A 17,533-nucleotide genomic window follows, 5' to 3' on the forward strand; every position below is an offset into this window, starting at 1 on the left:
CTTTAAAAAATGTACTCGGTAGGAACATAGTGGGTAGTCTTCAGGGACATATGGAAGCTTAGTGTTTGATTGAAGAGATGTTTCGCGTCAGTGCGATAAACAGATTTGTTCAGTAGAGATGACAGCTGTTGGAGAAATCAGAGCTCGGTCTCAGACCCCGACTCTTTACCCTGGAGGCATTGTGGACGGAGGGACGTGAGAGCCCAAACAAAGCCACAGACACGAGGTGCCGACAGTGGGGTGTGCTGGCCGTTGGACCACAAGCCGCTCCTCCGTGTTTCTGAGGTGACCTCCCCGGGGCCCTCAGGACAGAGCCTCCTCAGGTGACAAAGGGTCAGCGCTCAGCAGGAGAGGAGACGGGGCTGATGGCAAGAGCAGAGGCAGGAGAGGAACCTGGCTTTGCCCGGTATTTCCTGTTTGTTCTTTATTTGGCTGTGCCGCATGGCTTGCAGGATTGCGGTTCCTCCACCAGGGATTGAACCCAGGGTCCTGGCAGTGAAGGCGCTGAGTCCCAGCCATTGGCCCTCCAGGGAGTCCCTGTCAGTGTTTGTGTAGTAACTTGTTTCTGCTTCTATGCATCTGCTCCTTCTCACTTCACGTACCTCAGGGTAGTAAGACACCCTCAGTGGGGCGTGAAGAAGTCACTGACCACAGCGCCTGCACAGGAGGCTCATCAGCGTGGAAACCACTTGCTGGAACCACGTTTCTCTGCCGTGCACCGCAGCAGCATCCCCTTATCAGTCAGCTTGTGAGAGTCAGAGTTCACATCCCAGCTCAGCCCCACAGTGCACGGTGGTCGTATTTCGATTTCTTTTCACACAGAAGGAATAATAATATAACAACCCTTCATTAGGAGAGGGTCCCCAAGCTCCAGGGTCTAGTGCCTGCTGACCTGAGGTGCAGCTGATGTGATACTAGAGTAGCAGGCACAGTAAATGGAATGCACTTGTCTCATTCCGAAACTACCCCCCTCCACCCGAGGAAAAATTGTCTTCCATGAAATCGCTCCTGGCGCCAACATGCTGGGCACCGCTGCTTTAGGACACTTCTCCAAAACCAGTGCATTAATTTTGTCATACGTTCATACCAAAAGCCGGAAAGATGGTTTCTGTAGCCACCACCAGGGCAATTCCAGGGTAGCGTAACAGTACGACCTTATAATCCTCAGAATATATTCCATTCAAAAATTCCAAAGAGTGTATGCTGTAAATCTCGGATACTCAGAAATAGTATGTTTGGATTTAAGTAAGAGCCTCCTTTCTGTGCATTTTTAGTACCAAAATGAGTAGATGTGTTTATATATAGAGAAGCTGTTATGAAAAGATGTAATTTGTCCTGTGGTTCCGTCGTGCAGGGAGACCACAGTGGGCTGCTGGTGTAGCCCTAGAGATCTGAATCACGGTGGTCTCCACCCTCTTTGGTCGGGGGTGAGGGTGTAGGGTAAATGTGGGCAGCTGCTGCTGGGAGAGTTCCCGGAGGTGCCATGGGCAGTCACGGCGTGCTGCTGTGACGTTCACGAGGCTGCACTCTTTCTGGATTGGGTCAATCAGAAGGTGAGATACGATGTACATTCAGAAGGAAAGGGTGTCTGAGGTTCAGCAGCATACGAGTGTGCTTGCAGTGACCTTTGCTCGGCAGTGGTTGGCCCAGTTCCAGGTGGTGGCAGGTCTGCAGGGCCAGCTCAGTGTCATGGTGCTGCCGTGGGCAGGCCGTGTGCCCAGTGCTGTGGGAATAGAATTCCTCACCTGCCCGCCATTGGGTCAGGGAGAGCAGACGGGGAACCATGAATGCTCAGTATACGAAATGGAGCTGCATTGCATGGATTTGGGGGTCAGGCTTCTTCCTCCTTCCCAGCTACAAGAGCCTCCTTTCTGGGACTCATTTCATGCCTTTTAGGAAAACGTCAAGCTTTGGGAACACGGCCGCAGCTCGGAAGGTAGCCTGACGCTTGGGAGCACGCGGAATGTTCCGGGCTCTGCGGGTACTAACGACGCAGCTTTGTGTCTGGGAGCCATGGTTTAATTTCAGTCTCAGTTTTCTTACTGGAGCTGTTTCCATTAAGGCCTGTTCTTCCTTACTCTTGATTTTCTGCAATGTGCAGTACTACTGACTGCAGACAGACAGAAGGAAAGAAGGACAAAAAGCTTTCCTTCTACCCCACCCCTGATGCTGAAGGGGAAAATGGGAAGAATGAAACGGAAAAGTTATAAAGGTAGCAGAGTGTTGCCTGAGTTGATGTGTCTCTTTTGAGTTAATTCCTGTCACTCTGTAGAAAGACGAAACGCAGGGCACAGCGGGGACAGTGCTGAGTCCATGGGTGGGCCGGTTCTGAGACACCCACTGAGGGTCGGGACCCTGCCCCTCCAGAGGCCTTTGGTGTCGGGAGCCTCATGATATCATGGTAGAAGGGGACTTAAGTGCCCTGTTGCCGAAACTTCCCGTTTTCAAACAGAAGACCTAGCTTCTGAGACAGCGGGAGGCAAGCCGAGCGTCCTGAGATGAGCTCTTACTCGCACTGTCCGTCATGCAGGGAGCCGTGTCCTGTGCTCACCGCGTGCAGGTGCCGTGCAGAGCGCCGGCACACAGGGAGAACTCAGGGGTGGGTCACGGTGCCCAGGGTGGGTGAGGGCGATGCTGGCCGCCGGCCCTGGGGGGCATGTCCGGGTGAGGACAGCTGTGGGTCTGCCAGGCCCCACGTCCTGCCTCTTAAGAAGCCAGCTGTCAGGCATTGCACCAGGCAGGGGCCCTCTGAGTGGGGACCTGACCCCCAAAGCGGCCCTGTCTGGAGGAGGAGGCGGGCTTCCCCAGAAGGAAGGACACACAGCGTCCCAGGGCAGGGCTGATAGGGACGTGAGCAGGCGGTTCTGGGCCTTTCGGCCCAGAAACAGGCTGAGCGTGGGCATGGGGGTGTGAGGGGCACAGGCTGGGCTGGGGCTCAGAGTCCTCGCCTGGGTTCAGGGGCTGTCAGCCTCTGGCCCATCCAGGGCTTGGGGGCACGGCCTGCCTGGGCAGGGCTGGCAAGGCAGAGGCTGCGGCCACGAGGCGGTGCGCTGGGCTCTGTTTCTGGAACCAGCTGCCACGTGACCCTGAGCCCCGTGCTGTGCTCCGGAGGCCGTGGGCGGGCAGGGATTTAAACACCGACCAGAAGTGAGGAAATCTGTCTTCCCGGAGGATTTTCTGAGAGGCGTTGAGGGGAGGGGCGTGAGGTTGGCCACGGAAGAGGCACTGAGAGCGTTACCGCAGAGCTCCGTGGGAAAGTTCCCGTGCCTGCGGGTGGAGGGCAGCGGGGTGGGGACTGAGGCCCTTCTGGAGGGAACGAGGTGGCGTGGGCCCGCGGGGCCCAGTCGGGGGGGCACCAGGACCGGCCTGTGAGTTCCTCCTGGGAGACATGTGACCGGAGGACCCGCAGGACGGTGGTTCTGGAGAAGCAGCGGGCCTGCCCCAGGCTGGGCGGGGGTGGGACCGGCCGCCTCCCCAGACTGCGGCCTCCGGGCTCCCTGCAGAAGCTCAGCACTGACGCTGAGACAGTCGGCCGCCAGAGGGCCGCAGGCATGGTGCTCCGTCAAGCTCTGGGAGCGTGGGGACGGCCTCGTGGCGCCCTGTTCCTCTCTGGGGGGCCCCCTGGCCCTGCCTCCCGGGGTGGCCCCGCTGTCCTGAGCTCTCCCTCGGAGGTGACTGGACACGGGAGGTCAGTGTCTGCACGCGGTCCGCAGGCCGGCCGCCCACTCTCTCGGCGGTGCGCAGGGTGTGGGGTGACACCAGGCGCCCACTTCCTGCAGCCCCGTCTGGGCAGTGGGCTTCCCGAGGGGTCTGCGCCGGTTCTCAGAAGACGAGGACCAAGACCGTCCACTGGGAGGCCCGTCAGGAGAGAACCGCTGTGTCTGTCACGTGACGACGCAGGTGGGGCAGCCCAGCCCCTCCACAGGCTGCCAACAGAGTGCAAAGCCGACCCTCGGGAGGCAGGACACATTGACAGACCAGTCATGGACCTGCCAAGGATGTACATTAAACGGCTCAAGAGTCAGAGCAGGAATAAGTTCACAAGTGGACCAAGGCTCTGCATGGACCATTCCACAGGGAAGATACCCAGTAGGCCCACGCACTCAGGGAAGGGCACACCACATCGTTAGTCTTCAAGGAAACGCAGACTGAAGCGCCCATGAGACACCATGTCACCCCCACGGAGACAGCAGTGACAGCAGAGGAGCGCTGACGCGTGCCGCAGACGGCGTTGGGGAGCTGAGGCCCGAGTGCTGCTGGAGCGCAGGCTGTCCTTCCCTAGAAAGCGGACCGTGGGGTTCCGCGTGCGCTCAGGAGGGCCTCTCCCTGAGGACTCAGGACGCCTTCCTGACTGAGACGCCGGCCCAGCCCGCTGGCACGTTTAAATTGCACTTGCGATTATCGGGAGACTCTGTGGGAGGCGCACATGCATGTTGGAGGGGCCTGCCTTCCGAGGGAACGCGCAGCTGTGGCTCGTGGTGGCGACAGAACTGTGTGCTCCAGCCACTGAGCGCCGCGGCTCCAGAATCTCGGTGGTGCCGGAGTTCTGGCTTTGGGGTGACCCCTGGCCATTCCTCCCCAGGCTCTGCAGCCCCTGTGCAGCGGCCTCAGAAACCCCCCAAGGCGTTCAGGGCCACCTTCACTTAAGACGGGGTGTGACGCCTAGGGACTGGAATCCCCACCCTACTAAAAGCGCACTCGCAGGTCCAGCTCGGGTGTGCCCGGCGGTGTGGGTGTGGCGGGAAGGTTTGCCAGCAGACCCTTCCCGTGTGCATGTGAGGACGGTGCGCAGCCTGCGTCGCGGGTGGTGAACGCTCGTGCTCTCAGCACTTGAGGAGCAGCCCCAGGACAGGGGTGAACCTGCTGTCTACCCTTAGGGGGTCTTCAGTGACCTCTTTCCAGGGCAGGGAGTGGGGCAGGATTGTGATCCACTCTGGGCTAAGAGGGCTTCTGTGGGCATGCTGTTCCTTCGCTCCGAGTCTCTGGGCTTCACCCCACCTGCCGCTCAGTCCTTGGCAGTGACCGCAGCTGCCCAGCACCAGCTGTCCACTGTGGGCACAGGGTGCAGGGGTCCTCCTGGGGTTCTCCCAGAGCAGGGCAGTCAGGGTGGAGGTGGGGACACGCTCAGCCCAGAGGCTCGGGGGGACCCGGTCAGCCAGAGCAGCAGCAGGTGGCCGTGCAGGGACCGGAGTGGGGGACGTGGAGGGGCGCTGAGAGCGGGCAAGCATCCTGCTGCCTCCCGGGTCTCCCCATGGGCAGTGCGGCCCCTCGCTCCCTTCAGGTTGGGGCTGATGGGTCCACACGCGTCCAGGGCCTGCTGCTCAGCGCCCCTGGGTCTGGGGTGACAGTGCCCTCATGGCAGGTGGTTGATGGGAGGTGAGGTCTAGGGTGCTGGCTGGACACCGCACACAGATGGGGGGATGACAGGCCGCCCGAGACTCAGTGCGCAGCACCCGACGCCACACCGTGTCTGTTCCCTTGTCTCCGCAGGGCCAGCTGGAGGCCCACCAGGAGGAGGGCATGGTGGTCTCGCACATGGCCATCGCCGGCGTGGGCATCTGGGTCGCCTTCACCTCGGGATCCACGCTCCGCCTGTTCCACACGGAGACGCTCAAGCACCTGCAGGATGTCAACATTGCCACCCCCGTCCACCACATGCTGCCAGGTGGGGCCTCCCCAGGGCTGGGGCGCGGGGCCCAGCGGGGCACCCTCCTCAGAGCCGAGGGTCGCGGACTGTTCCTTGTGGTCAGCAGGCCCCGGGGTCGGGGGTGGGCAGGACCTGAAGTAGAGGAGCGGAGGATGGGGGAGACTGGCCGGAGGCTGTGGGGGCCCTGGGGAGTCACAGGGCGGGCCCACTGGGCTCCACCAGCCCCAGGAAGGGAGGTGCTCCCACAGCGGGACTCAGAGCAGCCAGCATGCAGAGCAGGGGGGTGTGGGCTGCGTGTGTCGCGCGTGCGTGCTTGTGTATGTAGGCATGTGGCTATTATGTATGCACATGTGCTTGTCATGTATTAGCACGTGGCCCGTGTGTATGAGTATGTACATGCATGTAGCTAGTATGTACGTGAGTTGCCTGGCACGTGTGCATGTCTCAGCAGGCCTTCTGGAAGCATGCTCACACCTCAGGTGCGTCCTGTCCTTCTCCACATTGGCCGCCTCTCCTGGCTGCCGGCAGAGCAAAGGCCGCCCTGCGTGGTGTGAACGGATCTGTGTGGGCCCCCAGGCGCCGCAGCCCCCAGTCCCCGTGGGTCAGAACCCAGCAGGCCCGTGGCCCATGTGCGCTGGGCTGCGGGCGGGCCCCATCTCCCTCTCTTCCCATCCCCGCCTCTGGTTAATGCCCTGTGTCTTACCCACCAGCGTGGCTCCTGCTATCAGGCTCAGGACCCACATGGCCTTGCCCACTGTCACGGGCCCGTGCCTGCCCCACCTGCCCGCTCTGCCCCGCGTGCTCCAGGCCTGGGTCCTTTCCTCCTGAGCTGTGGCCCATCGAGGCGGAGTCTCTGGTTGGCGTGGGCTCCGTGTCAGTGTGTCGTGTGAGACATCCTCAGAAGCTCGGTGGTACCCGGGGGTTTGTGCTCTGTCTGCATCTCGTATTTTACTTCTGGATTTGGAGCCACCAGGTGTGGCAGGCCGTGAGGAAAGTGGAAGTTAGAGCAGAACTCGGGTACACTGGCGTGAGGCCGCGGCCTCACCGACAGCGTTGCCAGGATGTTCAGATAGCTGTCTGCCGCGGGTCTGGTTCTCGGTGCACTGGTGATCTGGGAGCAGGGAACCCCTCTCGCGTGTCTTCTTGAATCATCTTACCCTCGGGCCAGTGGTGCACAGTGAGTGCCTCGTGGTATTCTGCCTGACACTCAGGCCTTCAGTCAGTGCACCACGGGTCTGTGGCATTGCAGCCACTGGGCTCCCGTCACCCTGGACACGCGTGTGTGGGCCTCATTCTACAGCTGTGTTCCTGAGGCCACTGAGTGGGCTTTGCTTTTTATGCAGAAACGGCAGTAACACGTAACCTGTCCCTTTGTGCTCTCTCGGAATGTGCAATCCCAGTAGGTTCTAGAAATGAAGACTTTCCAGGCGAGGAGGAATAAGAGTTGGAAAAAAATATATACTGTAACTCATGCCTGTTTTTGTCACAGTGTTGATGACCTGTTTAGTTTACGGGGGCTTGGCCGGCGCTCCTGTGGGCCGGGTCTGCGTGATGAGCCACCTCTTTCTGTCCTCTCTGGAGCTCACTCTGAGCACCGTTAGTGCCACACGTTTGCCATAAGCCATGTCGGATTCAGCAGACAGTGGTGGCGCCTTGGGTCAGCACGCACGTTTGCAAGGGCAGCCGATCAGCCTTCCCAGCTCCCCTCTGGGGGTGGGGGGTTCTGGCCAAGGTTCAGAGGGTGGCGTGTCCTCTGGGTCACGAGGGACACCAGGATGCAGCTGTTTCCTGCTGTGTCCAGGGCGGCAGGGCGGGTGGAGCATGCTGAGTGCGCGTCAGATCGGCCTTCGCAGGGCCCGGGCAGCGAACGCAGTGCCTTCCAGGGGTGACGCCACCAAATGAAACAGCCACGTTTTCTATCTAATCAAAAAGTCAGTGTAGCTTTTCTAAGTCCCATCAATCACATCAGAAGGGAATTCAGCAACTTAAACCAGACTCGAGAGTAACTGTTTTTGAGCCAGGGAGCAGACTGAGATGCAGGCAGACATGCAGGTCCTAGTCATTGCCAGAGCCCCAGCCGCCCCCACAGGCACACGTTCAGGATCCTGGGAACTTTGTACACTAGCTTTTTAAAAACCACATGCCTGTGTTTAGAAGTAAAACCAACGCTTTGGCTTCCGTAGCTGCTCTTTTCGTTTGGTGGTGGTTGTTGCTGCAAAAGTAATCATAAAGGGACTTCTGTAGATATGCTGACCTGCCTTTGGCTTTTGCGTTTAGACCATTCATTTTCACACTGTTTATCTAAGGGGAACTTCAGGTCAAATGCAGAAAAGCTGGAAATGACTCGTTTCTGGGGAACAGAAGGGTCCAGCTGTTCTTAAGCGTCCTCCTGGCTTCCTGGGAGCAGCCTGGACGGCTGGTCTCGCGCTCGAGTGCAGCGCTGAAGGGAGCCGCTGGATGGCGCCTGGCTGAGCTCCTGCTGGAGGCGCTGCTGCTGGGGGCAGGGTCGCAGAGGGGTGGCCGTGAGCCCAGAGTCAGCCCTCCCTGGGACTCCAGAGTCTCGTCTCTGTGTTTCCCAGAGCTGCCCAGACCTCAGGCATCTCCTGCCCACAGACCTCTGTGCAGCGTTCAGTTGTGTCTCTTCCCTGAGAGGCTTGGGGTGGGCTGCCCTGGGAGCCCGACCCACAGTGGGGTCTCTTCTGTGCAAGTGGGCCCTGGCTCACGGTGGCCGCTGTCTGACGTGTGTGTGTGTGTGTGTGCATGCGTGTGTGTGTGCGCGTGTGGCTCTGCCTGGAAGTAGATGGTATTCCTGCACGGCTCTGGGGGATGTGCTCGGCTCTGGAAGCGCCGGCCCAGTGGTGCCTAGAGTGTCATGCCTGGATTGTCCCTTGGCCGCGGCTGTGTGGTCCTGAGTGCAGCCGGGACGCACCCACCCCTCAGAGTCTTCCTCATCTGGCTGCAGCATCGCAGTGTGAGCTTAGGGCTCTGGCAACACCCGCCTTCCTGGGAGATGTGGCTTGGGGAGCACTCGGGGTGGGGGTCTGCAGTGTTTCTGGGCAGTTCCCGGGACTGCTGCCCCGGAGCTTGGGCTGCGGGCAGAAGCTCTCTTGTCCCCTCCGTCCAGGGCACCAGCGGCTGTCTGTGACCAGCCTGCTCGTCTGCCACGGCCTGCTGATGGTGGGCACCAGCCTGGGTGTCGTGGTGGCCCTGCCCGTCCCGCGTCTGCAGGGCATCCCCAAGGTGACCGGTGAGTGCACCCCGCGCGTCTGCGTCTCTGGGGCCTCTTCTTGTCCCGGACGCTTACTGAGCCACGGGTCTGTGTCCAGCTGTGTCTTCACTTAGTATGAATTATCTCGGTGGCTTCTCGCTCTCCTTTCCTCCCACCCTTCTTTCCTTCATTTCGTCCTGTAAAGACTGTTTATCAACTTGAATCATCAGGTCATGCTTTTATTTTCCTGTTTCTGTCATCAGTGGTCCAGGGAGACCCTCCTCCTGAAAACATGTTTTCATGTTACCTTTTTCTCCATCTGTTAGTCTCTGTCTTGCTATATGCCTTTACTCAGTGAAGACGGATGCTGGTATGCTTTGCAGCAGAAGAGACCAGCAGCTGAGCAGGCTCGGTTGTGCTTTTGTGCAGTGTTGGGAGGAGCTCCAATAGGCACGGCCTTTTGGAAAGCACCTGGGTGTCAAGGACCTGAAGACACTCTAGCGTCAGCAGTCAGGTTTCCCCTTCAGGAGCCTGTCTCGGGAAGCAGCCAGATGGAGGAGCAGGCCTGATGCGGAAAGAGCAGGAAACGACCTGCGTGTCCAAGCTCAGGGCTGGGAGACGTGTCTCACCTTACTCGAGTACAGAGGGAGCAACAGCAACAGCAGAGAATGCTCTGAAGGGAATACACTTCTAAACAGAAATTGGAAGGACACCCTGTTTTTTTCCATTCAGTTCAGTTACTCAGTCGTGTCTGACTCTTTGCGACCTCATGGACTGGGCACGCCAGGCCTCCCTGTCCATCACCAGCTCACAGAGTTTACTCAAACTCATGTCCATTGAGTTGGTGATGCCATCCAACCATCTCAACCTATGTCGTCCCCTTCTCCTCCCGCCTTCAATCTTTCCCAGCATCAGGGTCTTTTCAAATGAGTCTGCTCTTCGCATCAGGTGGCCAAAGTAATGGAGTTTCAGCTTCAACGTCAGTCCTTCCAATGAACACTCAGGACTGATCTCCTTTAGGATGGACTGGTTGGATCTCCTTGCAGTCCAAAAAATTCTCAAGAGTCTTCTCCCTAACACCACAATTCTAAAGCATCAATTCTTTGGTGCTCACCTTTCTTTACAGTTCAGCTCTCACATCCATAGGGGACTACTAGAAAACCATAGTTTTGACTAGGTGGACCTTTGTAGGCAAAATAATGTCTCTGCTTGTTAATATGCTGTCTAGGTTGGTCATAACTTTTCTTCCAAGGAGTAAGCATCGTTGAATTTCATGGCTGCAGTCACCATCTGCAGTGATTTTGGAGCCCCCAAAAATAATCTATCACTGTTTCCATTGTTTCCCCATCTATTTGCCATTAAGTGATGGAACCGGATGCCATGATCTTAGTTTTCTGACTGTTGAGCTTTAAGCCAACTTTTTGACTCTCTTCTTTCACTTTCATCAAGAGATTCTTTAGTTCTTCGCTTTCTGCTGTAAGGGTGGTGTCATCTGCATGTCTGAGATTATTGATATTTTTCCTGGCAATCTTGATTCTAGCTTGTACTTCATCTAGCCTTATTCTTTTACCCAAATGAAACTTTACCTTCTCCATTTGTTATATGAGATGTCTCTTTACTACAGGATGGTGGACAGGTAGTGGGAGAGGATGGAGTAAAATGAACTGAGTGACCATATTAGGTGCCAGTTTGTAAGGAAGAGGTGGAAGTCATATTAGACATGGGCTTCCCAGGTGGCGCTAGTGGTAAGGAACCCAGCTGCCAACGCAGGAGATGTAAGAGACTCAGGTTTAGATCCCTGGGTTGGGAAGATCCCGTAGAGGAGGGCATGGCAACCCACTCCAGTATTCTTGCCGGGAGAATCCCATGGACAGAGGAGCCTGGCGGGCTCCATGGGGTCTCACAGGTTCAGACATGACTGAATTGATTTAGCACATAGAGCAGGTGAGAAAGCTCTGAAGCAAAGAACAAAATACCTGTTTTATCACTTTAACCATTCTAAGCAAGTACCAGACTGAGATACCGTTGACAAAAGCCGTGGGTGTACTTTTTTAGACCATGGTTCTGAGGGTGTTCTCAGAGTAGCTGGAAGCGCAAGGGAACGTGGCCTGGGCGCTGTTTTCCTTCTGAGCCGCCGCATATGGGGAGTCCTGAGTGGCGGGGTGGCTGGGGAGTGCAGGGAGGGCCGAACTCACCCTGTGCCCTTGCAGGACGGGGCCTGGTCTCCCACCACGCGCACCACGGGCCTGTCAAGTTCCTGGTCGTGGCTGCGGCCGCCCTCAAGGCTGACAAGGACAGGCCCAGGGACAGCCCGCCACCCGGTGCTGACCCCCAGGATGACGAGCAGCGGGATGTGCCCTCCAGCGAGGGGCCAGGGCTCTGCATGGGCCGGGGCGGCCCCGACGCGGTCTGGCTGGGTACTTCGCCGGGCTCCATCACCCAGGGCAGCGACGTCTCCTCCTCGTCTGGGTCCCCGACCCCTTCCCAGGGCTCTGGCTCCCTGGAGCCCCGGCCGGAGGAGAGCCTCGCCCAGGACCTCCTGCGCCTACCCTGCACGTCCCCCAGCCGAGGCCGGCGGGCCCGAAGGCCCAGGGCCAGCTCCGTGCTGGTGGCCTGTGGGGGCCAGGGCCACCGGCGCGTGAGCAGGAAGGCCAGGCCACAGCGGCCGGAGGAGCTGGCCTCATCCCTCATGGTCTGGCAGATCCCCCTGCTGCACGTGTGAGCCAGGGGCCCGCTGAGGCCGATGCCCTGTGCGGGCTCACCGCTGTCGAGCTGCTTGGGGACGGATCCCTGACCGTCTCTGGGGCCGAAATGTGCAATACCGTCCTGGGGGCATCTCTGGGCAGCCCCCCGCTGCTCCTCCCGCAGCAGAGCCCCGGGTGAACGCTCGTGGAGCTGAGGGTGCTCCGTGTCTGCCCCGTTACCTGCAGAGCTCGCAGACTCGGAACTCACAGGAAGTCCCACATGTGCAGTAGTGGAGGGGTTTATTAACAGTCTCAGAGCAATTTTACTTGATTCAGATTCACTACTTTTATTTATGTTGTATATCCTTTAACGCCAAAGTAGACTTTGTAACAATGAAGAAAGCTGGTTAAAATATACCAGTCCAAGTGGTGGTATTTGCTTTCTGAGTTGAGCTGGGTTTTCCAAAGTGCTATAATGCATGTATTGTATATTTTTAACAAAGTAGTATTTTTATATCGCAATTTTCTATTAAACAAATTAACAAAGTTTTAGTCAATATATTATGTGTAACATTTCACAAATAATGTTTCCGTTGAACCAAAATGCTCAATTCCTATCAATATTTAGAGTCAGGCCTCGACACCAAAACACCCACGTCAGAAATGCTTGTGTCTTTGTGTTGCCGGAGCTGGGCAGGCGGCGTTTCGGTCCATCCTTTCCTGCTGTGTTTGCACCTGTCGACCAGGAGTGCTGTCTGGCTTTGAACGTGTCCTGGAGCATGCGTGGTGCAGGTCGGGGGTGTGGCCTTGCTGGCAGTGAACACAGGACACAGGTGGGGGGGCCCTTGGTCAGCACAGCCCTGGCACACAGGCCGCCTGCCTCGGTCACCGTGAGCGAGTGACCTGGGTTCCCTGTGCTCCATGTGTATCTGTCTCCCGATGTTCTACTCACTGGGTGGTTAAGAAAAGACAGTGCAGGCATTTACCTGAGTGAATTCAGCACTTTAAAGCTGACTAAAAATGCTAATTTTGTGACTTAGCCAAATATTTTCCAAGGTGCATATGTGCCCCCATGTGAAGTAATATCTCCCCAGGTTTCCTTAAACTGCTAGCTGCTATCTTATTTCATAAATAAAGTCTTTTTATTTAAAAATACAACATCCAACAGCGTGAGTTGCCTTTTGTTCCCGTAAAACGCAGAGGGGACCCTTATGTTGGCAGGACTGCCCACTGGTCCCTTCCCAGAGGCGGCACCAGGCCCTTGTGGAAGGATACTTTCAATCACCAGTCGCTGCTGAGAGACTCCAGGGATGCAGTCGAGAACCCCCCAGTCTTATTTTTAGTGACGTCGTGTGGACATGTGCTCCCGGGGCCCGCGTGCCAGCAGGAAGTCAGGCCAGGGCCGCGGGGTGCAGGGAGGCGGGCGGGCGGGCGCCCTGGGGCTGCAGGCAACGCCGGTGGAAAGTCAGGCTGGGGCCAGCTTTCCTGTGCTCCCCAGGTCTGGGACAACAGGGCTGGACTCACAGGAGGAGTGAGGGGAGGGCCGGGACCTCTGCTGGAAGCGGCCGCCTGGAGTGCAGCCAGGGCACGGAACCAGCAGACAAGGCTGGGGGCACGGACCTCAGAGCCGCCCGCGGAGCTGATCCCAGAGCCCTGCCCTCTGTGTCCTCTGGCCTCGCCAGCAGTGACTGAGTACTGGTTAGCCTGACCGTCCAGCTGGGAACTCCGTCCCCCAGAGCGTCCACTTGGATCCAGAGGACCTTGGTACGTCAGGCTCACACGGACCCCTTGTCAGCTGTGCACAGCCCAGCGTGTAGGCTGCCATTTGAGACGTGACCTTCCCGAGCGGCTGGGGTGTATTTGCTGCCGGACAGCACGGCCAAGCCTGCAGGCAGCATGAGTGGAAGGGTCGGGGGTGCGCAGAGCAGAGGCCTGCCCTGCCACGGTGGGTGCACAGCCGGGGCCCCCCCCGGGAGGGAACGCGGCAACCGCCTGGAAGAGGCAGGAAGGCTTCCTCCCCTGTGCCCACAGGTGCAGTGTCAGGGCGACACCTCTAGGTGAGGCAGGCAACAGAGAATGTGATGCTCTCGTCAGTACGTTATGGGGCTTATTTCTTCTGCTCATCCAAAGTAATTGTTGGTGTCCTTCCTTGCTGCTAACCTACAGGATTCCTGTTGTGGCTTCGGTGGTTCTCGTTCAGGGCAAGTGCTCCCTCCACCCGGGGGCCGGGGGCAGTCTGCTCACCACCTGCGGGGGCAAGGGTGCCGCTGGCGTCCTGAGTGTGGGGCCAGGGATGCTGGCAGACCCCGCGGGGCACAGGGCGCCCTGAGTTCTCCCGGCCAAGGCAGGTCTCGGCGGCTCCTCCTCCTCTCCTCGCGGCCCCAGCAAACATCGCACAGTGTGGTGTCAAAATTTTCTGGTATGAACATCCGGGATTCCTGTTCTGTTCTCAGATGTCCTCAACTTCTCACTGGTCTGTTTCATTTTAGCACTGCTTTTCCAACTGGACTACAAAAACACCCTGTTTAGGTCCTGAAATGGAACTTCTCATGTAGACTGACAGATGCGAACAGAGGCAAAGGGCCCACGTTCAAACACCATCGCTTACATTGGTGTTTAAGTAAGATGTACGATAGTGGTAAGTCTATAGCCTAAAGAAGATTGGGATTCACACTCAGCCAAGAGAAAGAGGAACCTGCCCTGGCAGGAGACCCCTAAGTGTTCTGTATTTTAAGCAAGTTCGACACGCGCATTCAGATTTACGAACAGGTCAGGCGTGGACTCTGGCTTCTGCATAAACTCAGCCCGGCGTCCCTCATGCACAGACCGTCGGGAGATGAGGGCTCTCCATCCAGATTTTGTGGCTCCATAGGGTCCTCGGCTGACATCAGTCTGACTGCTGTGCCCTGGGCTCTGCTCCCAACCCCAGCCCCGGGAGAAACCCCATCCCTCGTCCAGACTCGCAGGCAGACAACTCTGGAAAGCCGCTTTGCTGGTGCGTGAAGTCTGTGCCAGCGTCTGAATCCCATTGCAGTGAGTTTTCCAGAAACACAAACCAGGGCTGAGAGCACCTGCCGTGCTCACCAGACGTCCGGCTGGGGGCTCATTACTTCTAGAGCCTCCGTTTCCTCATCTGGATACCGTAGGAGCTTCTGCACGAGGTTGCCAGGAGATTCAGATGAATGATGGGTGGAGGGTTTCACTCAGTGCCTGGATACATTTGTGTCTAATAGGTAAGTCTCCTTATTTAGTTTATGCTCTAGAGGTTTACTCGTTAGGCCTTCATGTAGAGATGAGTTGACAAATTAAACACTGTTCTGCAGTCACTGTATGACCAGCGGGGAGGCCAGCAACACAGAGGGTACCTTTCAATTTGGATTTCTGTCCTGTTTAACCCTGCAGGTCATCAAAGCCATTGTTCATACTGCTTCCTCGGGGATGACAGGGCTTCTCCGGGTCCCGGGACCCCCTTGCAGGCAGGATGTCCTGGGTCCCTCCGGCTGTGCGGTGCCAGCACCAGGTTTGCGGGCTGGCCTGGCCCCCTGGCCGCAGCATCCTTGTCCCACTCTGTCTCCTTCTAGAGTCACAGGCAAGCCTCCTGACAGTCCTATGTGGAATCATGCATCATAAACCAGGAGTCATGAGCTGGATGACAACTTGGGGAAGACCCCTCTCAAGATGCACAACCAGCCCCCTCCCCAAGGGCGTGCATGCCCCAAGGTTGGTCTCTGCTCACAGCATGAAGCTTCTCTGGGGTAGGCAGAGTCAGTGCAGTGAAAGGAAGCAGGACTGATTTCATTTCTCACACACGATTCCTGTTACACCGACTGTGGCTTTGTGCTCTAGTAAGCCTTCCTGACACTACCCTTACGGCAGAAAGTGAAGAAGAACTAAAGAGCTTCTGATGAAAGTGAAAGAGGAGCATGAAAAAGTTGGCTTAAAGCTCAACATTAAGAAAACTAAGATCATGGCATCTGGTCCCATCACTTCATGGCATATAGATGGAGTAACAGTGGAAACAGTGACAGACTTTATTTTTGGGGGCTCCAAAATCAGTGCAGATGGTGATTGCAGCCATGAAATTAAAAGATGCTTACTCCTTGGAAGGAAAGTTATGACCAACCTAGACAGCATATTAAAAAGCAGAGACATTACTTTGCCTACAAAGGTCTGTCTAGTCAAGGCTATGGTTTTTCCAGTAGTCATGTATGGATGTGAGAGTTGGACTATAAAGAAAGCTGAGTGCCGAAGAATTCATGCTTTTGAACTGTGGTGTTGGAGAAGACTCTTGAGAGCGCCTTGGACTGCAAGGAGATCCTATCAGTCCATCCTAAAGGAAATCAGTCCTGAATAGTCATTGGAAGGATTGATGCTGAAGCTGAAACTCTAATACTTTGGCCACCTGATGCGACGAGCTGACTCATTTGAAAAGACCCTGATGCTGGGAAAGATTGAAGGCGGGAGGAGAAGGGGACAACAGAGGATGAGATGGTTGGATGGCATCACCAACTCAATGGACATGAGTTTGGGTAAACTCGGGGAGTTGATGATGGACAGGGAGGCCAGGTGTGCTGCAGTCCGTGGGGTCGCAAAGAGTAGAACACGACTGAGCGACTGAACTGAATTGAACTGAAGCCTTCCTGATTTGCTCTCTGAAGCATGGATTCATTCAGTCATTTGGAAGGATGGTGTTTCACTGTGAACATAAACCAGGGCTTTGGGGCTGAACTACAATTCCTGCTCCACCTTACACAGAATGAAAAAGATGATGAAAACCTCTGAGAGTTAAATTTCCTCAGCTGTAAAATGGAAGGAGTCTCCACCTCCTGGGGCCCTACATGTGTGTGTGTGCACGCGTGCACATGCGAGTGTGTGTCTCTACACCTAGTATTTTGCAGAATTGTACCTGTGCTTACATATAGACATACTACATAGATTTATGTGAAGTCATACTTAATTGCAGATAACTTGCTCGAACATTATGAACTCATACCTTGAAAATACTTCAACTAAAATTTTTATTTCTTTTCCAAAAGAACATTTGCTAGGATTGATACTAATAAACGTATTGGCCATTTAGTGATGGTAATATTTACTTGCTTGACAAGGATTTATCGCCTCCTCCTGGTAGCTTGCAGTCTGCTGAGAAAAAGTGTGTGCACAACAGCTGACATGGTCCACGCAGACGAGGGTGCAGGGCGATGAGAGAGAGGCCCAGTGAGGTCACTGGATCACTGACTCAGCAATGACTGAGGATCACAGTGCTGACCGTTACATGAGGCCACAAAGACAGGCTCTGCTGTCATACTGACGTCAGAACAGCGAGGGCATGAGCGTGGGCCAGGCACTGTGTATGGTGTGAAATGACTGCACTGGCACGACCAGGGCACCGTCCATGTGTGTGCCCTGTTCAGTCAGGAGTCAGCAGTGCTTCAGAGAGCTTGGCAGCATACTCTGTTCTGCACACAAGGCTCTAGGCACCAGAAACACTCAGACATGAAGAAAGGAGCCTCCACTGTTCATGGAGTAGCTCATGAAAGGATGGAGATGCACCCAGAGTGCAACAGAGCTGAAGAGAGTAGTCAGGCTGGGCTTGGGGGAATACAGGGGAGCAACCAGGAGCAGGGCTTGCCTTTTGTACAATGTGCACAGAACTCTTAAATGAACCAGGGAATGCGGTTTCCACGCCAACACACAGATATTCTAATTAATTTTTCATGCCAAGAGACTCAAAGTACTTTGTAGTGATTGGATCAATTCCTGACAGCTACTGGAATTTAATTGCTTTTTTTTCCCTTGTGGAAGGCTGGGGGAGCGTGTGAACTCAGGGCTGTTAAAAGGAAAATGCTCAGGGCTATTCAAGGGAAAATGCCCTGCTCTCTGATACTAGCACTCAGGGCTCAGAACCAGTGGAGGTGGGGGGCCACGTTTCTAGATACAAGAACGAGTTTCAGCGTTTCCTCTACTTGAGTGTTCTCAGTGTTGCCTTTTTAC

At 56.2% G+C, this 17,533-nt stretch overlaps 1 protein-coding gene across 4 annotated transcripts in view; it reads left to right on the top strand.

The window, feature by feature from the left end:
* The window catches only part of ARHGEF10 (Rho guanine nucleotide exchange factor 10), a 61,641-nt gene extending 48,942 nt beyond the window's left edge, over positions 1-12,699 (top strand). For all 4 annotated transcript variants that reach the window (XM_027530220.1, XM_027530218.1, XM_027530219.1 and 1 more), the window contains 3 exons: positions 5,491-5,665; positions 8,772-8,894; positions 11,066-12,699. In XM_027530220.1, coding sequence (XP_027386021.1) covers positions 5,491-5,665; positions 8,772-8,894; positions 11,066-11,577 — 810 coding nt within the window. In that variant the 3' untranslated portion in view covers positions 11,578-12,699. The remainder of the gene's footprint in view (positions 1-5,490; positions 5,666-8,771; positions 8,895-11,065) is intronic.
* The last annotated feature ends 4,834 nt before the right edge of the window (positions 12,700-17,533 follow it).

This window comes from Bos indicus x Bos taurus, chromosome 27 (genome assembly GCF_003369695.1).
Source record: "Bos indicus x Bos taurus breed Angus x Brahman F1 hybrid chromosome 27, Bos_hybrid_MaternalHap_v2.0, whole genome shotgun sequence".
NCBI classification, from domain to species: Eukaryota; Metazoa; Chordata; class Mammalia; order Artiodactyla; family Bovidae; genus Bos; species Bos indicus x Bos taurus.